Source organism: Cygnus atratus, chromosome 5 (assembly GCF_013377495.2).
Source record: "Cygnus atratus isolate AKBS03 ecotype Queensland, Australia chromosome 5, CAtr_DNAZoo_HiC_assembly, whole genome shotgun sequence".
In the NCBI taxonomy this organism is placed as follows: Eukaryota; Metazoa; Chordata; class Aves; order Anseriformes; family Anatidae; genus Cygnus; species Cygnus atratus.
Window position 1 is genome coordinate 39347822 of NC_066366.1, and position 26119 is coordinate 39373940.

Sequence of the window (26119 nt, forward strand, 5' to 3'; positions counted from 1 at the left end):
AGTGGAATATCCAGGCACTGAAATTCAAGATACACCACCCCCACCACCCCTTCCTTACAACCTTATGCAGTACTTGTTAATGTACTTGACGTGTTCAGCACTACCCAACCTAATAAATAGTGTAGGACTACAACTATTTCTGGCCTGCAGCCTTTCTAATTTTATCTGAAAGTCGGAACATTGACATAAATTCATTAAATCAGTAAAACACTTATTCTTTAATTACACAGCTGAGCTACAGCTGTAGTTAAGTTAACCTCCTATGCAACTATTTTATGTAATTTAAGTTAGTGAAAGCCTTTATACAGGTATTTGGATTAGTTTTAACCAGACCTGCAGCTAGGGTGGTTCCATTTCTGTCCAGGAAACTCTTCAGAAGCAAGCAAGCGAATAAATGTTGAACTGATTGAATAGTTACCCTTTCTGCCAGACAAAGCTAGACATACAAATCAAGAAAAATGCCTAAGCTGTTTAGGTCTTGCTGAAGACCTTTGCCTTTACAGCAGGATGCGTAACAGTGCTGTCATTACACGAAGCCACAAGGAATGCTGTGGGAGGCCCCGGATGGCTGTGTGGATACAGGGTGGCGCTGAGGATACCCAAGAAACTCGTTCTTGCTTTCAGGATAAATTCGCATTCCATATTGGAATGTTCAAATAATAAAAAGGCTTTGTGTTTAAGGAAAAAGTCCACAAATATTTATTTAAAAAACCACACCGCACACACACCAGACCATAGCTACCTCTTAAACAAGACTTGCTGGTTTGTTTTCAGGAATTAGTTCTGCAATTCCTCTGTACCACATTTTATATTATATGCTTGAGGGGGAATAAGGTGGGAAGGAGTAAAATGGAAGAGACATCGATTCAAGTAATGAATGTTTCCAGCTTCCAACAGTTAATGAATGCTTCAGTTAGAGATATCTCAATGGATACAGTCTACTCCTGTTCAAAGTCACGTATCATCAACGTCAGCAGTGCTGTCATTATCACTTGCCACAAGGACCTCTCTATTCTCGTATGTCCAGAACCCATTCAGATCAATTAGAATGCTGGTAACAGTGTCTCCTTGACTGCTATTGATTAAATCCTGAAGGGAGATTTTGTAAGGATCCTTAGGCTTTACCATATCAAAGATTTCATCCTGTGAAAGAAAAAAAAAAGCCAAAATTGGGGGAAAAAAGCCCCCACACATTAATGAGTAGAATAATAGTCACTTTATACCATATACAGAACGATCTTTGGATAACTAGTGACATCCTCACCAGTTCACAAAACAAGACTTTGAGTCTCTAACCATTTTAAGATACAAAACATAATAGCAGCTACAGATAGGACCAGTGTGCTCAGCTCACAGAGCTCAAATAAGAACTTACTTTTCTGGGGAGGCTTTGGGCTCAAAGTAGCAACATGAAACTCAGTTCATTTGTGTAAGTTAAGTTTTATAGAAGCTTTTGTACTTTTAGTGCTAAAATTGCTAGATGTTAGTAGGCAGCAGTGAGGCAAATTTTACTGATAGTTGGTTTTAGTCAACTCCACACCCCCCACAGAGGGATGATCCTGAATTATGAAATGGATATAGGAAATATCTTTAAGGCAGAGCAGTACATATTAACAGCCAATGCATCTATTAAATATGGAAACTACTAGAACAGCTGAATACCAGATTTTTCTTACAAAGCAACCGCTGAACAGAAAGACATTTTCAAACCTATAACAAGTCAGATTCACCTGTACTACTCTGCAAGTAAATATGCATCAACCCAGAAACTACAATATTAAGCAAGTTATAAAATCTTTATTCAAATATTTTATGTAGTTCTCTATTCAGGAAAACTAACCTTCACATCCTGAAAAGAAACCGGTTCTTGTCCGTGGATTTTCATTTGTTCCTGAATAGCCTAAAAAACAGAAGTTAGAAAAAAGCAGTCCAGTGTTATACTGACACTGTAAGAAACTTTTTAAAATGCTTCTGCATCTTAAGCTGTATTGCCTTGTGACAAAGCATTAACAGCACAGCTTGCAGTCAATTCTCTTCCACAAGTAAGGCAGCAGTGAGTTACGACAATCGATACACATCTCTAGGTCCACAGCTCTTTGTCAGCGTAACAAGAACCCAGGATCATTATGACCAGCATTTGAGCGTTCTGCAAACAGGACATGCAGACACTTGAATATTACCATTCACCACTCAAGACAGGAATACAATAAAACCAGAAGGTTCCGTTGTCCTAGAAAATGTGAAATACAGACTAGGGAAATAGAAAAGGAGAAAGACCGATCAGCAGACAGACACAGCAGTGTGGCTACTGACTTGCAATTGCTTTGAAAATGGAACTTGTATTATGACTGATCAAATAATAATGCGAAGGAGGTGGTGCATTTTTCTATTCGAGCATTTGTCTGTGCATGGAAGGATTCTCCTGCTTCATGCTTTAAGTAGGCATTTCTGATCTGGAGTAAGACAGTATTTGCTACTATTAGCTCTGTTAATGCAAGGCTATTTAGAGCTGCATCACCAAACCTCTGCCTGCAAACGACGACTGTGAATAAAACCATTTGCTTCACTAGCACAAGCTGCACAGCCCTGCTAGGACAGCTGTATCACTATGGTCCAGATGCAGCCTTGGGCTCCCCAGTCTGTGACAGACATTGACAAACCACTGCGAGCCCACTAGAGGGCCATCGGGATGCTCAGGTAGCCAAAGCAAGCACAGATGGGAAGAGAGGCTTGATAAGACGATTTATTAGCCTGGAGAACAGAAAGCCAAAGTTGGTGGTACAAACCTACATGCTAGTTCAGCAACCTAGCAGGCGGTTAGAGAGATGACACAGCCATGCTCCTCTTGGAGACGCACAGTGCAAGGACAAAAGGAATGGACACTAACTGTAGCAAGGGACATTCTGATTAGGCCAAGACAGGGGAAAGGGTTGGGGGATAAGATATTCTCAGCAAGGTCATCAAGCACTGGAACACAGTGCCCAAACGGGCTACTGAGTCTCCATCCTTGGAAATACCCCAAATTTGCCTGAACAAGGCCTGGAACAGCTTAACCTCACTATGAAGCCAGCCCTGCCCTCAGCAGGCGATCCAACAAGTTCTTTTCCACCCTAAATTACTCTGATTCCAAAATGCGGTTTAAGTTTTTTTTTTTTTTTTTTTAAAACCACCTTTCCTTTTTAAGAAAGGTCTTCAAGATAAGAAGTCCCTTTTTTTTTGTTTGTTTGTTTATGAAATGATATGGTTATAGTCCCTACCAAAGTTTATTGCAATAAGCCTCCATCTGAACATAAAGAAAGAAGGTGGGTATAAGACTATGCCTTTGAGTAGGCCTGAACACTTAATGAGTTGACTGATGTACCTTGGTCCTCATACTTTGAGCACAGGGAGAAGTATGACATTTATTTTTGAAGTTTTAATATGATGACCCACATACAGAAAACTGAAGCATTTGTTCCTGTGTCTGAATAAATATCACCAAAAGAAGGCCTTGAACATGAACAAAAAGCATCATGCTCTCAACTCAGCCGAAACCAACCGCAAAAATGTAGTCCCAAGCTGGGAACCTACAGACAACAAAAATACTACTTTACTCTGACATTCCCCTTCCCAAGACACCCAAGGTATCAATTAGAAAAGAACACCACAAACCAGAAAAAGAACCCCACCCCCAAAGCCATAATTCAAAGGGATACTTTACAGTCTTAGATTAAGTCTAACATCAACTCCAAAACATTATTTCAGACCTATTTGGGGAAAAAAGATAAAAAATAGAGTATTAAATATGTGAAAGGCTTTTTGCAAGGGGTACCCTGGATGAAAAAATCCCACAGCTGTACAGGCCACCACTGCATTTCAGTATTTTCGTTTCTTGTATCGTATTTTAGGATTACAGTGGAAATTAAACGCATGAGCAATAACCAACTAGAACCATCATAAGAGATTTTAACAGGTAATAATTAGGCAATTTTAAGGACCTTTTTTGAAATCAATAAAAAATATTTTTCCTAAATGAAATCAAAACAGTTAATTTCAACTGCAGATAAAATGTTGAAATACCTTTTGAATTCTTTCCAAGTTTTGCAATTTTTTAAAAAATGTTTTAAATCTTCTTACAAGCAGTTACTAGCCTCCCAGTGGGTATTGGTAATTCAAAGTGATTCCCTGCAGATCTGCATGCAGAAGCACACAGGCTATAACACCATAAACACAGAAAATGGCCTACCTGTATAAAGAGACTTACCCTAAAGAAATAATTAAGGGAAAAGACATTCAGGTATCCTTTGTTCTCTATATCAAGCAGTTTGAAAATATATTGCAGAGCTGCAGGCTCCTTTCTGTTTTCTAATGCGAGTACAAAGTCCAGGTAGGTTTTATAGTCCTAAAAGTAGACACAATCACGTTTATTACAGTCTTCTTTCTAAATTGATTTTGCAAGCAGGAACATTATAATTGGCAGCTATTTCATTGTAGGGGATCAGTCTATTTTCTGAAAAGGACGACATGAAATAGAAAATGGCTGCTACCAGCAATGCGAACAGAAAAGTTAGTTTCTAGTGACTGCTGTGGATAGGAGATTCTGCCATTTTAGATGCAGAATAGGATTCCAAGCATAAATCCAAATTAAACAAGCTCCATACACACTTTTAAACAATGTTCATTACATCTTTAGGCTGCTGAGCATACCTAACCAGTTAAAGCTGTAATAAGTTGTCATAAACAAATCAGAAATATCCAGTAGTAGTAATCCCACTGTTATCCAAGAGTAAACTATATGACCAATAAAAGTACACAATTCTTAGACCAGAGTAGGTAGTCTGGCAAACCATGTGGTTAAAGCATTAGCAAGCAAAGATTTGTACATTTCTTCACTTTTCTTACTTTTTCCACTAGTACTGATTCTTGCTTTCCTGATTAACATACAGTTGTGACAACCAATGGCCAAAATCCTACAGTCCTGTGAATGCAATAACCATGTCTACCTTAAACACCAGCAGGTTCTGCTTCCAATCAGAAGGACCTCAGACTGGAGAAACGAGCATCTCATTGAATTCAACAGAGGGAATGCAAAATCCTGCATCTAGGGAGGGAAAACCCCATGCCCCAGTACAGCCTGTGGGCTAACTAGAGGAAAGCAGCTTTGCACAGGAGCTGGGAGTCCTCATGGGCACAAAGCTGACCACAAGACAGTGCAGCAAAGGCAGCTGACAACAGCTCTCTCTCTCTCTCTCTCTCTCTCTCTCTATATATATATAGATATATATATGCCCACACCTGAGTGCTGGCTAACCTCTTCTGGACTCCCAAGTACAAGTGAGATACGGGCCTACTGGAGCAAGTCCAGCAAACCGGAGGCAACTAAGAGGATCTCTCTCCATAACCTCTGTGATTCTATGGATTCTAAGTCATCTGAATGCAGACATTGTAAGTAGCGATGCATTAACTTAAGCTTTCAAAATAAACCTAGGGCTCAGGTTTTGTTTTAACTGTAATTTAGTTAGACTTCACATGTTTCACAGCTATATAAAGCCTACAACAACAACAACAAGAACCAACACTATTAGCAAACCTGAACACTTCATCATGAAGGCAACTTGCAATAGTATGAAATGTGTCTCTCTTTAAATAATGAAACATAATTGAGAAGCATGGCTATATGTATACATTTTTTGCAACATGCACTTTGTATTACTGAATCTGCAAGTGGAAGAGAAGTTCTATCCTAGGTTATCTGGATTTCCTAACACCACTACTTTTCAAAGCAAACAACTCATTTTCCAACCACACTGCAATCATCCTGATGTTAGAAAATTAATTTTCTAATCTGCTGCACTGTCATTTCTGTGAACAACGACAAATAAAAGTTGCTTCATCCCAAACTTCTTTTAAGATACTGCTTTTGAGACATTTTCCTCATCAATAAGAAAAAGCTTTTATCTTGTGAACAGAGTATAAATATTCAATTACCATTTCTCCATCATAAGTTAAGCATTCCTGAAAAACACGATCCAAAAATATGTTGGTCAGAGTCCCTGTTCCATATCGGGACAGTTCTTCTTTGCTGAGCATGCCATTGTGATCTTTATCAAGGTTTAAGTACTGCCCTAGGGAGGAGACAGGACAAAATATATTATTGCTATATCACCAAACTGTTTCAATAGAGAAAGAAAATTTAGTGTGTTTAATGCTAATTTAATTTTCATCATAAAATTAACGTAGTTAAGTGGGAATCCACTAGATCCACAATAATATTCACAGAGCAACACAAATGAGCACAACATGTGGGGGGCACAGACTGGGCCATCAGAACTCCCATAACAAGGCACTAAACAGTTCCACTATAAATTAACAGCTCAAAAGTAAAGGCTGTTTATACAAAGGTGTAAAAGACTGACAAGAACATTTTAAACAGATCTGCTGTAAACAAAAAAGATCTAAAGGTGATAAAAGTATGAGCAGAACTGTCAAAAGAGAAGGTTACAGAGGAATCTTGTACCTTATGCCAGAGGGAACAGAAAATGGCAGGATAAAACTGAGGTAAAGAGCAACATTAGAAAACAGAAACTGTAAAGTCAGGAGGATATACTGAAAAGATGGCTAAAGGAGTTGAAAAGACAAGTTATCAGAAGGATTTAAAGAGAAAAAAATAACAATCAAATTCCTAGTGTTATTTTTCCTAAGTCATACAATGTGGAGAAAAAGAAGTGTTCACATATATAAAAGGAACCTACCATAAACTCTTAACGCAGAAGGAGCAGAAAACCAATTTGTTTCCTGACTTTCTTTAGAGAGTTCTTCATCCCTTAACTAAGTGAAATATAAAGTTAGAATTCAGAAATAGTAAACTAAAATACAATAGTATATATTAATAGATCTTTACCTCCAGTAAGTCATCCAGGAAGCTGCAAGCTAAGATATCCTGTATCTTTATCTTCCCTGCAGCAAGAAGAAGAAAATGCATTTTAACAGTCACCTAGCCAACACATCCATTTGGCAGTTCTCATTTACCTGGTTCTCAGCACAAAAAAATGCCTTTTTGTTTTTTTTAAAGTACAAAAAAATAAATTCTTACATCAAGGATAATGCAGTCATTTAAATGATAAAATAAAAGTAGCTTTTCAAATGATGGAACAAAACTAGTCTGATATTGGTAGAAGAGGAGTTAGGTTGCAACTCTAAAAGCCAGAAAACTAGATAAAAATATAAATGTTCAACTCAAAGGGTAAAATAAAAAGATAAAAAGAAAGCATATGCTTAAAATGTTTACTAGAAAAAGTGTCCCTGAAGCAATGTGATTTTTACATTTTCAGAAACTACAGACCTGACAAAAACTTCTGCTGATGAAGCTTTTACCAGTGGGCAGATGCTACACAAACAGCTGTGCAGAACGACGTTGTAGCTTCACATACACCCTCTCTACATGCTTGTTATTACCTCTGCTAGAGGGTACTGCCCACACAACTCTGACATCTTCAAGTGGCACAGCAAAAATCTCGAAAATGCATAGTTTGTGACTTAATTCAAGGATAGGGGGAATAAAATCAAATTCTTGTCCGAGTAAGCTACAGCTGTAACAAGAGAATTAGCAGCCATAACTGCAAACCTCTTCTAGTGAGCTTATATGGTGTGCTCAAGTTTGAACACAAGAGAAGTGCATCACAATAAGCATTCTTGAGCATTTCCTCAGTCCTGTGGATGTTCTGCCCCACAGTTCATAAGTTACTGTGTTTTCTACACATTTTAAACACTTATAAAATTAGCTACTGCTAATGACATATTATGATGAAACAATGTCTTATCTGTTAATTTCTGTAACTCCGTACTACCTCAGCTGATGGATACTTCAGTGCAACTCATTAGCAGTGCGAGTTGACTACCCAACCCGTGGAAAGCCTCATGGTCTTCAGGGGAGATTAATATTCAAATACAGTACTGCTGAATGGGACCTTACAAATATAACTATATATTATTTTGAAGGCACAAGTAGCTTCGGTAGAAACATTTTAGAAGTGAAAATATTCCCACATACTTAGAATTTGAGAAACACAGACCTACCTGTTCTGAGAGGATCCAGAAAGAAGAAGAACTTTCTAACTGCTGTGCAGACATAAAAGGAGTAAAAAGATTTTTCTAAGCCATCCAGCTGTGGCAAAGTAGGGATGAGTTCCAAAATATAGTTTTCTAAATCCTGCAGTATTAAGAAAAGAGCATACATACAGAAGCTTTAAACACTACTATTGTTTAAAGCATAGTTGTTTGCTACACTCCACCCTGTCACATACACTTAATTAAAAATACAACCCAGCAACAATGCAGGAAAGAACATAAATGCAGGCAAAAGAGCTAGTATCAGTGTTCAAGAAATCCTAGGTCAGATGCATAACATGTACATGTGGTGCAATGACTGAAATGGTCTGCAAATAAAGCAGAAGGTTAAAAATTAGATGATTTTCACATGTAAATATAAATGCATTCCAACTGCACCTTTTTCAAATACCAATGTGTAACTCCCAACTAGATTACCCTATTGCTGAACATTCTTTAATATATCTTTTTAAGGAGGGCAGTAACTAGAACCTTTTTATTTTATAATATTAACTTCTGTTAGGAGATTAATTTCACTGAAGCCCACTCTAGCCATAGTTTTGTGATTTCTACTATATCCTAACAGAGCTAGTAAAGAGCTAGTCTCTTTTTCAGAGAATTACCTGTAAGTTAAAAAGGCTGGCAGCCCTCTCACCACCGAATTTCTAGTATACAGATCAATATTTATCTTAACAAGTGTGCCCTCCCCAAACCTAGATTATGTTGTTTCAATGCTCTATCACGTGAGTGAAGACAGACATTAAGTTAACCAAGAATGTACTTACCGATTCTCTGAGGTAACCCTGTCCTGCCACGTCATATAAACTGAGACCAATTCTTGTCTGATGAAGCCACACTGCAAAACAGAAAACAGAATTGTAGTGTAAAAACCTGGAGAGTTTTTTTTTTGAGGCCTCACCAAAATTTGAAGTTTCAGGCAGAACTTACATCTTTCAGGCAGTTCAGGCAGAACTGTTAGATATTAACAACCTCTATTTCCTGTTTTTCAGAGATTTAAGCAGGTAGGTACCAACCCTGCTGAGAAACCCTGGTTCAGTCTCCAAACTGATAAGAGTCACTAGTGATATGTGGCATGCTGTGACCAAGACTGCCCTGTAATAACCAGCTGTGAGTAATGGCTGAGCAGGTACCACATTTTATCTGGTATGTTGAATCAGAGATTTGTTCTCTCACTGAACTACTTGTAGAGCATTAAAAACAGCTGTACAATGTGGTATACAAATTGCTTGTTAGATTGCTACAGCCCCTTGGGCAGCGTGAGGCACTGCAGCTACACCCAACTGTAGCAACCTCACTTCTGAGTTACAATACAACAGTAGAATTAAAATAGCACAAGCATCTGTTTTTGAAATGAGAAGGTGCATTAATCAGATAAATTAAATCTGATAAATTACAGGACAACGTGCTTGATGGCAGGGATATCCAGAGCTGCAAGAGTTAAGTCAGGAAACCTTTATGGTCACAACTTGAACTGCATTTTCCAGTTGCCCTGCCACTGTTAAAACACGGTAATAGAGATGGAGTACAGATCAGACAAGAGAAAACTTATTCACATATTCTGTGCTAAATCTAACTTTCATTTTATGAAGAAACAGTTTAAAAGCTCCCCTTATGAAACATGTTGTTATTGAAGAACGTTGGTACTTCATACCAACATTCTTCTCTTCAGGGTTAAGTGCTTGTCAAGGTGGACCAAGTATCACTCAAAGATGCCAGAGGCCGGCTGGTGAGGCCATTTTATGGCTGGCTGAAGTTTACAGGTAAGTGCATCATACACCCTGAAGTGATTCAAGACGCTTTTACCGTGCTTGACTCGTGCAGCAAAGCCAACAAATTCAACCACTGTTTTTCCTGAAGGACGACTGTTTCTGGAGTTAGACAGTGCTTTGGGAAATGCTTCTCTATTATTCAGTTACTAACTTTGCTTGTCTCTCAGACCTTCCCAGAAGGGTTGCACAGATCATTATGAAATAGGAAGAGAGGCTGTAATCCATGACAGTAGGAAATCCTCCAAGTGGAGGCAGGAAGGATAAAAACAGAACGCTACATGTTTGGAATAAGTACACGAATGCCCACCGCTATTCCTAAAACCTTTACAAGCATATAAAAGAAAAAAACCCAAAGCTCAGTTGCTTAGAGAATACCATGAGGCATCCTAGTCGGAGCAGTGTAAGCTGATTTTTAGGATGTTCTGGCCTCTTCCCTGCTGCAGCATCCCCTCTAGAGATGGGCAGCTCAGCTGCATGGCCTCTGTCAAAACCAGGTGGGATGTGGGACTGCACTGCTCCAAGGCAGCTGTGGGGTAACTCCCCTCATCTGTCCCCCACCCCATCTTTTCACTGCCATGTCTGAGGAGCCTTAGCAGTAAGCACAGATAGAAACAACTAATCCTAGTCTACAGTATTAACTGAAAGCTCCTAAAAGAAAGGAAGAGAAGATTTAAATTCAAAACCTAGTCTGGTCTTTAAAGCTCATAAGAAATGCTGTCCAACAGACAGCGGAATGATCTCAGCTACTGCACAGATATGCTACTGGGCTGATTTTGTTGGAGAAGTTCTGTACTGAAAGCAAGCAAAACCAAGGATCTTTGTGGAACTGTCCCAAGAGGGGCAAACACTGCAATGGGACTTGTGTTGGACAGGGACTGACAACGCAATCATATTGAGGTGTGACACACCGAAAGCCAGAAAGCTGCCTGTGTCTAAGTGTGTGTGTTTTGTTGGTGGTGGTTTTGTTTCTTTTTTTTTGTTTTGTTTTACACAGTGGGAGGCAGGTATTAAGTCTTGTGTGTTTATGGCAAAACTTCCATGAAACAACTGAAATGGAGAGCTGTGTATCTCTGTTCTGTCTTTCCCAGTAGGCTTTTTTGAAAAGCACACAATTTCCACAGACTTCACAGAAAGTCTTTCTATCCTGTAGCTTTTGTGTCTGCCATTTGCTGTCAACAGATGCACCACTCCCTTCTTGCATACTTTCCACTTCTGCTTACCAGATTTCCTGCTTAACACATTTCTCATCCTTTGCACCTCAAGAATTTAAGTTAAACAAGCTGAGCTGGTCTAGAGAACACCACCATTCTCCCCTCCTGAAGGCTCTACCAGATCCAAGAAAGCACACGGGACAAGGCAATGAAGCAACCTTTCCTTTCTGCTACCCAGTCTCATCTTGTTAACAAGATCCAATACAGATTAAATACTTATATATAGATTTAGTATTTTTTCAGCTCCAAAGGCTACTTATAATCAAAAATAGCCGACAATATAGTAAGGCTATATTGACATGGACAAGAACACATTTACATATTGGACAAGCACAGTCAGAAGACTGATAACGCTCTGTAGAAGGGAAAACAGCTGGTAAACAAAGCTATCTGCTGGACAGTCCCATCCCAGAGGTTAAGATCACACTGGCCACAGAAGTTCATTGTATTATTCTTCACAATACTGCCTGAATAAAGGAAATTAGATTGATAACATATACAATAAACAGATCAGCGATCTCGCTGGCTGATGGACTTCAGAGGTATAGTGAACTCTCACCTCAGGGTAACAAAAACCCCTCAAACCTCCACGACAACAGCATTAGCAATCAAGGGATAGATCTCACTGCTTTTGAGGAGAACAGCAAGTAATTAACAAAGGTTAAAATAGCCTTGAAAACAAAACAACTGCTCATCAAAAGAGTGGAAACATCAACTAACCTTTTCGCATGACATAATTGAAAAACTGCATGATGGATATCCTCCCATAAGGATCGTTATGGAGTAATTTAGCAAAGATCTTGGCTGTGAAGAACTGCCTGTAAAACACAAACACAAAGCTCCATCTGTGCATCTAATTACACTGTACTGATAGATGCTATTCCATACCCAAAACTCAGACACTTTAAAGACTGTTTTAACAACACAGAACATGTTCTGTGTCTTCAGATACATTAATTTGCTCTGCTACACCCAACAAGTGTAGAATGTATTCACAGCAAGTACACACTTATAGTTGGGAACCTCCCAAGTAACAATAGTAAACTCAAAAAGCAGCAGCATCTACTGCTCATGCATGTGAAACTCTTCAACGTGAGCATTTAAAGAGTTTTTCTCCAACCTAATTTCTCTTTAGTGCAATATATTTGGTAGCTCCCAACCTTCTGCAATAACACATGCATAATAAAAGGAACTGCCAGTACTGACAACTAACCTGCTTCTGCCTAAAACTCAATCACAAAGCTACACGCACAACATAGCTGTGCATGACAGCAGTCTCCCACAGGAGCATAAAGAAACAGTATTAATTTCATGACATACACAGAATATTTGGTAGGAAAGGTTCCATCAAAAAATATTACAGAATGCTAAGCAGTATTGCTAGACATGATTTCCTCTCCAAGTAGTACCATCATAAAAATACTTACAACGATGAGAATTTCTTCAAAAGAACATAGTATTCTCTTTGGCAAACGCCTCTATCAAGAGGCTGCAGAGATGCAGGCAATACACCTTTGCAAGGATGTAAAGCATCATGTTCAGCAATAACTTCATGAACGTGATTTCTGTCACCACTAAACTGTCTCTGTTTATTTGAGCAGTTGAAAGTTACAGCACCATTTAAACTTGGCCACAGTAAGCATATACAAGAGAAGAAAGCCTTACTTGCATTTAGGTCCAGCTTTTTCACCAACTTTCAAGAAGTTCTCATAATTGATCATTGCTTCTTCCCCTATCATTGGTGATGTCTGATGTTTGTCCAGTAGAAACCAGAGGTTCTTGAAAGGCATTTATATATTTGGTTAAGTAAATATCACTCTGTATACATCGATGTGCATAAGACAAAGCATCTAAGAAATGCAGCAAAAATGCATTTTTACTGCAAGGCTATCTCAGTTAATTAGTACACATCACTTCAGACAGGAAAGCAAGCAAGCAGTACTTCCACTGCTCTAAACTGGCATTACACACACACCACTAGGATTTCCAGGGTCACATCCCTTTGTATTTGCACTGCAGTACACTCAGCTGTCTCTGGAGTTTCTCTCAGGGATACCCAAATACTTACTACTTCTGGGCCCCCTAGGAAATTGATGGAATGTGCTGGAAAACTAGAAGCCATTGATTTAATCCTCATGTACATCAAGAGGAAGTCTTACACTTAACCTTATCAGCCAAAGACTATTCAGCACTTTGGTTTTATCTAGGACTTCACAATAAGCCAACGTGCCCAAATACAAAGCACCTTACCAGCCACACAAGATTCTGCGGGCTGACGACAGATACTCAAACTGTGTGGAGAAAGGAAGTTTGTCAAGTCTTTACAAGATGTACAGAAGATATTTTCTTACCTGCAGCTCTTCATTATCCAACAGCTCTCTGCTTTTTCTTTGCAGAAAGACAGCTCTAGATTCTTCTCTTAATTTCTGAAGCAAGACTTCATCTTCAGCTGGCAGCTAAAAGCATTGTGATGTTTTAATTTTCTGTACAGTAGTACCATTCAAAAACTACAAAGCTAGCAAGTATTCTTAGGTAACCCTGACTCACACCCTCAGATAAAGCTGTTTACTCAACAGAAAATATCATACTACTGACCAGAACACTGTGTGGTACCTGCTTCTTCTACAGGTGTACTTTACATTTGCATGCTGTCTCAAATTATTTCATTACTGAAATACTTATTTAAAGCAGGACGTTGACATGAGAGACAGGGAGACCTATCACATACCTGGTAACCCACCTTAGAAGCATTTTCCCACTGTTACAAGATAGAAGGGCTACACGAGTCATTTACTAGTGTGTTTTTAGTCAGGAGAGAGCAGCACTTTCTGTTTCATGGTAGGCCTGACTCTCAAAAGCATACGTGTCTATGAGACATGTTTTGGTCAGCAAAATACGGGAGAATGCTTTGTATGAAAATTCTACCAACGTTTACACAAAAAACTATACCATCACCATCAGAACTTATGTTTGCATGTATAGTCATCAACTGAAACATAAGTACACGAGAACTTTGTTGGCAGAAACCCATGATCCTAAGGAATATGGGATGATACAAGACTAGACAGCAGTGAACCGTCAAGCTGATAAATGCCAGCACTATCAAGGTGTCAAACTTTTGTTCTCATAGTCCCCCAAAGCTATCTGATGCATGCCACAGGTAAGTTGCCTGACCAAGCATTTCTGGCAGATGTAAGCAAGAGCTTTATCTGTAGTTTGCAAGACTAAGGACCCATCCTTTTCACAAAGTAGCAGCCTACAGTGTCTGAATATAAACAAGAAGGTATTTATTTGTAACACCTGTATGCCAAAAAGGGAAGTACCTCTGAAAGAGAAGCAGGACTTGTTACCTCTAGGAAACCCCCAAGCCTACTGCCTGAGTACCAAACTATTTCATGGCCTTTCACAAGATGCTTGGTAATTATTTGAAACTGCTGAAATTTGTAAGCATACAGAGATAAGAGATCCCCATCTTTCAGATCTCAAGATACTTCAGCTTCTGAGGCTGAAACGCCCCTTTGAATAAGCACAAGCGTCTTTTATGAGACGAAACAGCCTCTTGTTTACCTGGCTGCCCCACCTACCCTGTAGTAGAAGCGCGGGATGTTGGTGTATGACGGGTTGCCACCTTTCCTCCCGCCCTTCCATTCCACGTAGTACTTTGTGAACAGCTCCATCTCTTCATCTTTCAGCTCCTGCTCGCTCCTTTTGGCTGGTTAACACAGAAAACAGTTTCCACGTTGGACTCTAGAGCTCTAGCACGCCGCAGGACTCGAGAAGAGGAACTAACACCGCCGCTTACAAAGCCGTACGGACCGGTGGGGCAGTCATTACGCGGAAAGGAACGGAGCACACACCTATTACATCAATAACAGACTCAGTGGGGAGGCAGCCCCGGCTGAGCGCTTCCAGAAGAAGGAGGAGGAGGAGGAGGAGGAGGAGGAGGAGGAGGAAGACGAGCCAGCGCCCCCCCCCCCCCCGCCCACTCACCGAGGCGGCGGGCGGCCAGGCGGCCCCGCAGGCTCCGCGCCCAGTCCATGGCCCCGGCCAGCGGCGCCGCGCATGCGCCCTGCACCCACCGACGCGCCGGGCGCGCCGGGCACTCCGGGCGCCGCGCCCTCAACTAACATGGCGGAAGGGGCCGCTGGCGGCGTGCGGGCTTAAAACGCACCCCCCGCGAGATGTGATTGGCTGTGAGCCCGGCGGGCGCGCCCAGTAACGCTTCCGGGGGAGAGGGGCGGTGAGCGCCCTGTCCGCCGCGCGGCCGCCTCTGCTCCACGCCGCGGGCGGGCAGCGGGCCCGCAGCGAGCCCCCCGCGGCACCGAGGCGCCCACGGCCGCCGCGCACCGAGCGAGGTGAGCGAGCCCCGCAGGGTGAGAGCGGAGCGCGCGTAACGGCCGCGCTCCTCAACGCTCTGGCGCGGTGAGGCGGGGAAAGCGGGGGGGGGGGGGGGGGAGAGACTACATTTCCCAGCAGGCAGCGCGCCGCCGCCGTGCCTCGTGGAACGCTGGGAGTTGTAGTTCAGCCCGCGTCGCTTGCGGGCCCCCGGTTTGTGGCAGCGAGGCGGGGGGGGGGGGGGGGGCTGGGGGCGAGCAGGCGGGGCTTGGCACCGGGCGGGGGGCGGGGGGGCCGTGCCGGGGCTGCCCGAGGGCCCCCGGGGCGGTTCCTGGCCTGGAGGTGTCCGGGTACAGCGAGCCGTGACGGTGGCGGTGTGGGTGGTGCGGAGTAGGGCGTGACGGTGCGGGCTGCTGTGCTTGTTTTTAGGGAACCTCTCGAACTGGCCTGGATGAAGGCAGGAGGAAGAAACGCTGCGCCCTTGGCCTAGCTGCATGCAACGTACCTCCTCTGTACGGCAGCTGTCAGAGAAATGGTGCGCCACGAACCTGCAAAGCATCATCTCTAGACAGAAGGGCGCTCGTTTGGATGAATGTTCTTGTAGTCTGAGTAATTTTCTTTTTTTTAAAGACATTTTACCTTTTTTTGTTTCAATAATAATTGCAAAAGACTCACAGAACACACATTCTGAAACTGAAGCTTATGCAGCGTGACGGCCCTCAGACCTTTATGATAAACTTTCCCATGCAAGCTGGTTTCCATATTACAGCTTCTCTCAACACCGTGAGCTGATAGCGAGATAACTTCTTGTGATGGCACTCTTTTCTCAAACTAGTCAGCAGGGTTTGCAGGCTTTGCTGTGGAAATGCCGTATGTTCTGGCCTGTTTCGAGATGTCAACAACTGTTTGCTGTCTCTTTTGGCATCCCCAGTAGGGAAAAAGTTAGCTATTTCAGTTTCATGACATCTTCCAGCACTGCTTTACCCGTGGATCCCAAAGGAGCTGATGCCTTTCCTACCAAGAAAAGGTCTGAAGTTGTTTACGAAGAAGAAAAAGGATGGGATGAGGAGACTAAACAAATACCTGAAGAGAAACTCCGCCTCTCTTCCTCTGCAGGAGCTCCCAAGAAACGAATAAGTCACATTGCATTAAGGCATAAGTTTGCCAAGGTACAGCCTCCAGAAAAACCTTTACAGGCTGAGGAATGGAATAGACTGAGGGAAAGCTTTCCGTCACCAGAAATATTTGAAGAAGTGATGTTTAACAGTATGATCAGGTACAACAGCCCCATTGACGTGGCTAAGTCCTTGCTGACTCACATAGCAAAAAGTAACGGTGACATTGGGTATAACTTGTTGGTCAAGTATCTGGCATTGTGTGCCCAACAAGGGAAGACTTCAGAAATCTGTGACGTGTATGATATATTGAAAATCAGATTTAAAATTTTAGAAAGTGGGGCTTACAATCTTATTGTCAGGGGGCTGAGTAATTCAGATCAGTGGAGAAAGGCATTGACTATTTTGGAAGAAATAAAAATGGCTATGATTCCTTCACGAGCGAACTATGAGTCCTGTATCAAAGCAGCCTGCCGTCACCAAGAAATGACCCTCGCACGCGAACTGTACCGTGAAATGTTGGCTAAAGATTTGGTGCCAACACTGGATGTCCTGCAGGCCTTTTTTGACTACAGCAGGGGTATGAAAGATCCTGAATTACAAAAAGAGCTGTTTGGTATCCTCTTATATTTCAGAGAGAACCAAATATATCCTCACAAAACACTTATGCGGAGTATAAAGCTGTGGTTTGAAAGGTAAATAATGTTCCAATAGCAAGCTCCAGCTCACGAAGGTGGGATTCTGATTATTCCACACATCAAGTCTAATAAGATCCCTTAACATATTGTTTATGCTGATGGCTGAAAATGAATAAGCACTTGACACAGTTCCCAAACAGAAATAGAATCTGCCAACTTCTAGCACCCTTAGCCTCACAAAAACAATGCAGATTGGGAAGTAACTTTTGCTGACAGAGGAAACTGGCAGAGTACGCACAGAAGTGAGGTCTGTGAGTGTAACTGAATAGGTGTTCTTTTAAATGTTTTTGTTATTGTTTTTCTGAAGAGCAGGTTAACACTGGCTTTTACTAGTGAGTAAAGCCAGATCCAATACAGAGATCTGAGTATACAACAAAGAATCACAGTATTTTTGGTTGCCTATTGTCTTTGTAAAACAAACAAGCATCATCAACAAAAAACATTAAAGAACCTCCGTGTATCATTGTGTGCAATAGGAAAGGAGGGGAGAAATGGGATGACTATCCCAAAGCCCATGGCATGTGTAATTGTGCAGCCTAAGATAATAAACGCAGTGGCAAAGGGAGAGAAGTCTGCCATTTCATGTTGTCGTGTATTATTCTGTTTTGGATCTTGTGGGCAAAAAGGACTTCACATGAGTGTGGTGGCACCACTAGTGGTGGGGGTGATGATGATGTGGTGAGAAAGCCTCAATGCAGGATTATGGGATAAGCAATGTTACTCGTGGAGTATCTTTCTGAATCTCTCAGGATGACATGCACAGAATTCTTGAGTCCTGCCTTCCCATCTTGATTTCGGAAGTGCTTTGTGAATGTGTAAGGCAGCAGCTTGAAATTGTCTGTGCAATCTGGTTATTTATACAGTTCTTAATATTTGGTGACAAAGTAAACTGGAGAGTTTGGTGTTCTCTGCATGTTGTTAAATGCTGATTCATTACATAATATTTTTAGACATTGCTAAATTACATATGAATCTTTGTACAATTTCTTTGCAGGGCTGATTGGTCTATTTTATTTCTAAACGTTGACCAAAATAGAATTGTTCTTTATATGTAATTTAGGTATTGTTAAGTAAGGATCTAATACTGTCATTTGTCTTTCCCTATGTACATGTTAGTATACCGGGAGAGAACTGGAGAGGACACCTGACCAACATCACCAACAGGTAAATGCAACATTTTATTTAAAAGTGAGCTGTTGTCCTTTGATAAATCTTGAGCTTTTCTCTCATAGCTATAAATTTTTTTCTATATCTTTGTATACGAAAATATTTTAATCCTTGAGAATATGAATTTTCATTGTGTATGTATGACTTCCCAGACTCCAATTTCCAACTCATTCTTTCTTGTGCATGAAACAAGACCCAAGAGGTAGAGTTGAAAAGGAGCTATGCTGAGCATAGCAGAGACAAAAAAAAAAAAAAAACAAAACTCAAAAACAAACAAAAACACAGAGAAACATAATTTAAAAAAATGCCATTTTACAGCATGGCTTATTTGTTTAATGTTTAGGAATTAAAGACTAACTTTTTGGTTGGCTTTACAACAATGTGGTTTAACAGGATATTTAGTAGAGCGGCTTTGGGGTGTAAATTGATGTCACCTTGAAAGCTCTCTGTTGCTATTCGTACCTTGCAGTAATTTGTACAGATGGAAGGGTTCTCCCTTCCCACCTGATTTGAGTGAAGATGCAATAAATGATTCTTATGTTGGTTTTCCATAGGGGTAACTTGGATGCATGTTTATATTACAGCACAGTTTTCTTAATGTCTGTAAATTCCTATTGTAAGGGTTACCATTCTATTTGAAACCTAATTCTGTGGTTTTGTAGCAATTTGGAAACTGCAAATGTATGAATTATAAGAATGTTTCCAATAGATTAGGCTATTTTGGTGATTCACAGTAGTACACTAAGTGGTGGTTCCTAATAATGCACTGCTACTCCTAAGGAAAAGCGCACACAGAGACTGCTGCTTCTGAAGCTCGTGAAAGAATGGTGAAACTCCTGCCCTAAGTGTAGGGGTTGTTCACTGTAACATAATGGGTTATTATTATGTACAAATGTGTTGCTGTACTGTATTATGATAAATCAACACAGTCTAGACAACCTTTTCAGCCTCTTTAAAACTCTAAGGAGTTTTAAAATTCAAAAGTTGCAGAAACTTGTTTTCTTACTGTATAAGCTGTTACAGACTTAAAGGGACTTAGATCACCTCGCATGCTCTCATGGGTTACGAATCTGTGAATGCAGCGGTGGCAAGGTGCTATGTAGCAGTTATTTCGTGATAACTGTATGAATACTTCTTATTTTGAAGTAAACAGCTTTCATGTAACCTGCCTGGATAAGTATTCAAATAAAGTTAAAATGGTTTCAAGAAAAGAAAAAGGATACGTTAGTTTTGTTGTGTTTAAATTAAATGGCTTTTGCCAGAAAGAATCCTTAGGTTGTAATAAGGTTTGTTTTGTTTTGTTTTGTTTTGTTTTTGTCCTTAGCATAAAGGACAAAATCCTTTTAAGGTATATTTGAAATGCATGTGGTGATTGTTACTAGACTCGTCTCTGCACTCAGTGTAACTGGTGTCCAAAGGAACTATTATTTCCTAAGCTGAGCTTGAAAATTCAGTAGGCTCGTTTATAGGTTGTCCTGTTTTTTTTTATAAATATTGTCAGTTATATCTAACATGCTTATAGCCGGGATATTTTCTTCTTTCTCTGAGCTTCTAGTTTCTTTGATCTGTGATAGTCATAGTCAGAAGCTTGAACCCTCTGTAAAGTTACAAAAGTGTTGGTTTTCCAAGATCAGCTATAGAAAGCTGCAGCTTGATTTTTTTTTTTTGAGCCAATTATCACATCTGATTTCATGTTATACATAGGTGCCGTGATACTCTAGCTCTGTCCCTCAAAAAAAGTGGTTTAACAGTCAATGAGTTGTAAGGACAGGTACATATCTTACAGAGGTGAAAGCTTTCTGTCTGGGAATTTCTCGGCATGCGATCATAAAATGGTCAGTGAGGTCAGCAATGCAATTAATGCACTCTTGGTTTGTTTTTAGGTACTGATCTAGGCATTAATGTGTACCAGACATCAGTTTTTGGCAGAATTTCACATTTCTGATTGCTATGGTTTAGAAAATTACAATGGCTTACCCTTGGTATCTCCAGGATATCTTTGTGGAGAAAGTCAGAGGAGAACAACTTGTTCCGTATTAACACTTGAAGCTCAAAGCCTTTGGTTCAGTTCTGAGATTGTGCTTGTGAAAATAAGTTATTGTGTTGGATTTAGAGAAGAATGTTTATTTCTTCACTTCAAAGTATGTCCAGCTGTGTGAATATAAGCTTCTAAACAGGGCATGATAGAAAAGAGAAAATGAAGCATCAACAACATATCCTGCATATAAGAGCAGGCTAAGTGGGAGCGAGCAGGGAAAATTCATTGTTCGGCAGCCAGGAATTATCAAAGACCTGTTCAGACTAAGTGTTATTTAATTTATTGCCTGTTGAACAAACCATTGGATTCTGCTTATTTTATTGGTACCGTGGCTGGAGTCTCCAGTCTGGTGATGAAGAGGCAAGGTGGATCTCATGTCTGATACTCTTTGAAGAAGTGCTTAAGAACTTTAACATACGCTACAGAAATTCACAGTCAGTTGTGTCTTAGCTCTCTTTAATGTCCTTTCTGACCCTTTTTTTTTTTCCTTTTTCACATAGTTATTAAAGAGTTAAGCTTGGAAACATTTCCAGTTTTAACCCACACTCACTGATGAACGTCATGAAGTATATATACCACGAAGTCTGTGTATATTTTTAGCTCATTCGTTTGTCTTTAGAAAGCTTATCTGTGAAAGTTCAAAGCAAGCTTTTTAGGGGAAAAAAAAGAGTTCATGCAGTTCACAACTGAAGCGCTGAGACGCATGTTGTTTTGTCTCAGTCCTCCACTGCTACCCACACCTTACTGATGGCTTTGTGGTAGGCCCAGAGGTTTGTGGCAATGGTGCATGACTCACACATTTCTGACCTGGGTATGGAGTTGTGCATTGTCTTGCTGTACAGGCTTAATTTGGAGGGGCTAAAGGGAGGGACAACTGTGAAAGAGTCAAAAGAGTGAACAAATAGTACTTGGAAGCAATGGCACTTTGATTTTCTTCAGATTGTGTGTTGGGGCAGAGGCTGTGGCTGTGGGACATGCAACAACTGAAAAAAGGCTAGATTTTTAAAAAGATTATTCTCTTTCTAACAGCATAGTTCTGGAAGATTATACAAAAATCCAGAAGCGGCCACAGCTTTTTCACACGCTCCTGCAGAATTTTAGTCTTAAATCCTCAAATGTCTCTAGAGTTCACTCTTTGATCCTGATCCAATGGAAGCCCATAAAATATTTCTAGTGACTTCAGAGTTTTGGATGCATCCCAGAAAGAGTACAACTAATTTTCACATAATTTTACTCTGTTGGATTTGTTGGAAGGAATCACAGAATTGTAGGGGTTGGAAGGGACCTCAAGAGATCATCGGGTCCGACCCCAAATGTGCTCATGCTCGGACAAGTTAATAAAATTTAAGGCAGTTTTTCTTATTTAAAAGTCTTTTATTTTTATCTTCTTGTTTCACTATTGATACAGTGGACAGTGCCCAGTTTGCAGCCATCAGTTGGAGGATAGTGAGCTCAGCAAAGAGGAGTATAATAATCTCAGTGAAAGAATAATAAGAGATGTGATACATGGAACTGACACTTTCAGAAAGACAAGTCCACAGGTAGGTCTTGCATGCTGTCAGGCTCGTTGGCTAGGAGGGTGATATATAATTAATATTAAATTTCTTTGAAAACACTACAAATCTTATTTTTTCTTTGCTTTAAACATTAATAAGTCATTAGATACTTACTTGAAGTGTCCTCTCTATATATGTATATGTATTCAGTTCTGTTGATAAAACGTGTCTAAACCTTGATCTCTTTAGTATTGTTTTTGTTCTTACATTTTCAACCAGTCATTAATGGATACTGAAATAATTAAAATATAAAGGAAACTTGGAAAAAATATTTTTTTTTAATAAAAAATGAAAAGCTGTGGAAATCTTTTAATCCTTCAAAAGTTACGTTTTAAGTATGGAATAAAGTTTAGTAACTAGAACAAAGTAAGATGTAGCATTTTGAGCCTGCAAAAAAAGTAGAAGTCCTTGATAAGTTCAGTATCATATATGAAGCTTGTGTTTATGTGCCGAATACTTGATTTTTCAGTTCGGTGGCTGTTTGCCAGAAACAATAAAGATCCACTTTTCTTTTCGTTTACTCAGATTTTACAACCGACCAACCAATTACCCCTTGATTTTAAACATGCACTTTCATATTTATAATTACAGTATACATCAGGAGCGTCAAGCTCTTCCAAGGATGTTGTATACATACAAGAGGGAGTAATTCCCATAGACTATTATATATTGCAGTTCTACTTCCTACTCGTTTTGTGTGGAGTTCCAGCAATAGTGATACTGAATGAAGCTGAGCTCCACTAGGTGGAGCCCACACCACATCTTGGGGTGGTTTTGCTTTACCGCGGTAAGTATTGATGTCATTTTGCAGCAGCATTTTTCACGCCCCAGTTGAGCAGTAGTGGAAACGAACCTGATCGATCTAGTGAATGCAGTCTAATGAAACAAAGAATCCATGTTAAGTTTTGATGCCCATAGATTTCGCTAATTTGTGCGGTAGCTGAATTTCTGTCATTTGCCTCTCTAGGGCAGTTGCATGTCAGCCTTGGTCCAGGTGGGCAGCAGGAGGCTGGGAGGGGGTAAGCTCGGTGTGCTCGCTGCTGGCTGCATGGCTCCAAGTCCGCTCCCGCTCTGAGAGCTGAGCGTGGAGGTGTGGCAGAGGCCAAGCAGCATTGTGATGTGTTGGAGGTTTCCAGAAATAACTTTGGGACTTTTTGTTGCCTTTGTTCTGTGAAAGCAGACGTGATGGAGAAAATATCCTGCCCAGTTTTGCTATGCCAGACTCTGCGACTTCTCCTGCAGCCAGGGTTTTCCAGAGAGGAAGCTAGGTGAGGAGGCTGAAGTCATGATGTAGGCAAATAAATGAGAGAGGGGGTTTTGCATTTTCCAGGCAGTCACGTTTTTCTAGTAGCTGCAATAGAAAGTATTTTGACTTTCTATTCCCTGTTTTCATTTAACTAATTTTCCTCAATGCATCAGTGCTTCTTGCAACAAAATGATTAATCAGGGAAACAGTTTGAGTTGTTTTGAGCTCTAAAAAAGTTTTGTTCCAATAATGCTTTAAATTGCATTTGTAATGCATTTGGAATTTTCCTTTTTCTTCACTAAGGAATAGTCTGCTGTCTTACAGCAGTGTCATTGCCTTTTTTTTAATTCACTCTCAATGAAGCATACATGCAGTCAGAGTAGAAAGTGAGGAGCAGAGGTAGGGTTTATTGAGGATCCTCCAACAGTAGTCTGTTGTGCTGTGTTTAAAAAAAAAATGAGATTTTGGCTTTAGATACTTTTAGAAAAGAAAATCAAACAATTTAGGATTATACATAAGAATGGCAGCATACGATACTTTTCAAATATTTTGAAAAGATGGCTTACCTGGACTATGTATGGTCATCTGTGCTGAGAAAATACCTATGACACATTAAAAATAGCCATCAATTCAGATTTTTGTTCACAACTACCAAAAGTTGTGTAATAAGGATGTCAGATGCTGGTCAGATGTAGCGAGCTGCAACCTTGCAGCTGATCCAGGAAGAACACAATCGTAACAGGACTGTCACATTTGTACCAGTGTCTGTGTGATGCTTTCAGCTGGATGCCTGTTTACTCTGGCTGCATTTAATTGGGAGCTCTGCTATTGAGCCTGAGATGATAAAATCAGTATCCTGGGAGGAAGCAGCGTCTTTTGCTGTGAAGACTTTCATGCTCAGCTGCTCTCAGCTGTTTCTCTCAAATACACAAATGCAGCGATTTCATTCCCTTCACAGCTACTTCATGCCCCTGGTAAGGGCTGCTGTGCAGGAGGAAGGAAGCACTTGCCAGATGTGTGTGTGTGCTGGCAGGAAGAGATGGGTTTGTGGGCATGTAAAGTCCCCACACTAGGTCTGGGCTAATTGTGTAAAGGGGTTTTACAAATCCTTCTACAGTATAAGAGACTGGAGGGAGAAGAGGAAGTGACCCATTCATATTGCTGTTATTTTTGCAGTTGAATGAGGCTTTGCTGTTTCCAAGGAGCATGGAAAATAAAGCTCTCTGTCAGCTTTTAGATTGATGCCTTTCCTACAGTGCTTTGGTTCTCCTTTCACGTGGACATGTCCCAACTGCACAATTTGCCTCAAAGCCCTTTGTGCTGTATGTGAGTTTTGTTCTAAATGGTGTAGTTTACTAATTCCAAAAAATGTATGTACTCCAAAACTGTCTGACGCAGTCTCAGCTTCTAGCAAGATCATCTAGTTCTTCACAGTGCACAGTGTGTGCTACACCCAGGCTGTGTGGGCCATTTACCTCCTCTACCCCTGCTCCCATACGTTACCTTCTTCCTGCCAGTGACAGCGAGCAAAAGGACTTTGTGAGGAGAAGAAGGAAGGAGAAGGCCGGGTGGAATTTTTCCTGTGGCTTCATGTGTCCCCCTTCCCTCCTAGGTGTGTGCCATACTGCATTACAGGGTTCAAAGTCCCAGTTAAGTTTTTTATGTACAGTAGGAGTACAAAAATGTGGCCTGTTGGTGAACGCTGCACTTTGTACTGGGATGGGGCTTTTTTAGACAGGGACACTTCTTGTGGTTCTTTTGGGTTGTAGGTAGGATGGGGTTTCAGGATAGAAAGGATGGAAGAACTTGGTATGGCTGAATCTCAAAAGTCCTGGAAGTCTGTTGTTTGGGGGTTACTGTTTTGGACAGCAGGCACTGGAGAACTTGAGTTATTGGTAGAATCTTAGAAGTTCATTGGGATCAAATGAGAGCTAATAGCAGTGGAGATGAAGAGCTTACTGGTAGCCTTTTGGGTGCATGCTGGTATTGGGCTATGGACAAGACTAAGGCAAGAGCTGATATTTGGGAGTTAAAATACTTGAAGTGCTCACTCAGTACGGCTCTGGTTTGGTCACAGCATTAGAATAGAAGTGACATTGGTAGGAACAAATGTGTTATGACAGTCAGCAACAACAGGGATCAAAAAACTGACTTATAACTCATTTCATTATAGGACAACCAGTGCTGAACAGTTTTTATTCTACAGATGATTTTACAGGTGTTGCAGAATAACACAGTGATGATCAAGTCCATCACTGCCTTGTGGCTAATTTTTAGTTATGGGTTGAATATGGTCCTTGGACTGTGGATAAGAATAGGGTTAGCATTGCAATTAGAATTAAATACACCACTACTAGCCCTGTTGACTCCTGGATCTTGAAGAGTCCTGTCATAGGTCTAGGAAAACCTACAAAGATAAGACACAACATTTGTAGACAGGGCTGAACATTTTTATTATTTTTTCTCTGCTACATATGGGCCACTGGACTCAATTGGGATGAGGTTAGTAGTCAGTACAGCAGAATCTTGTATTGCCTCAAGCCAGGTTTGTTGCTAGGTCTTGTAACATGCCACAGGAACAGGGAGATTTGAGGGGCTCAGGATTAGCTGTGGGTTTCTTTTGGTTGCAGTGTTTTGGTTAGGTTAGTTTGGGGCTTAGAAAGAAGGCTAGCTTCAGAGCTCGATCCGCTACTGAAGCTTGTACTGAATCTTAGTAAGCGTAGAATAAAGGTGGGTAATGGTTTATGGTGGATGTTGGGATAATGTCAGTACTAGATCATCCAGACAGGCTAAGAGCACTAACTTATCCTGCATACTTTCTTACTGCCTCCATTTAATTCAGAGAGAATGTTACACTCTTGTGATATGATCTACTAGA

The 26119-nt window shown here is 40.7% G+C and overlaps 2 protein-coding genes across 4 annotated transcripts in view; one reads left to right on the forward strand and one right to left on the reverse strand.

Annotated features, from left to right (window-relative positions):
- Positions 1–199: 199 nt before the first annotated feature.
- Positions 200–15181, reverse strand: PPP2R3C (protein phosphatase 2 regulatory subunit B''gamma). 3 transcript variants are annotated; one of them, XM_035540044.2, is made up of 13 exons: positions 15077–15166; positions 14671–14943; positions 13438–13542; positions 12752–12864; positions 11807–11904; positions 8871–8941; positions 8056–8188; positions 6881–6936; positions 6732–6807; positions 5968–6104; positions 4244–4381; positions 1841–1900; positions 200–1143 (listed from the first exon to the last, which is right to left on the reverse strand). In XM_035540044.2, the coding sequence occupies exons 2-13, from the start codon at positions 14761–14763 to the stop codon at positions 955–957; spliced, it is 1269 nt and encodes a 422-aa protein (XP_035395937.1). In that variant the 5' UTR covers positions 14764–14943; positions 15077–15166; the 3' UTR covers positions 200–954. The 3 variants fall into 3 exon arrangements, with proteins under 3 accessions (XP_035395937.1, XP_035395938.1, XP_035395936.1); XM_035540045.2 differs by having other exon boundaries at positions 14671–14798; positions 14944–15125; XM_035540043.2 differs by having other exon boundaries at positions 670–1143; positions 14671–14798; positions 15077–15181.
- Positions 15182–15197: 16 nt separating this feature from the next.
- The window catches only part of PRORP (protein only RNase P catalytic subunit), a 45714-nt gene continuing 34792 nt past the window's right edge, over positions 15198–26119 (forward strand). The window contains exons 1-4 of the mRNA XM_035540048.2: positions 15198–15441; positions 15851–17231; positions 18351–18398; positions 21848–21980. Of these exons, the coding sequence (XP_035395941.1) occupies positions 16234–17231; positions 18351–18398; positions 21848–21980 (1179 nt within the window). The 5' untranslated portion in view covers positions 15198–15441; positions 15851–16233. The remainder of the gene's footprint in view (positions 15442–15850; positions 17232–18350; positions 18399–21847; positions 21981–26119) is intronic.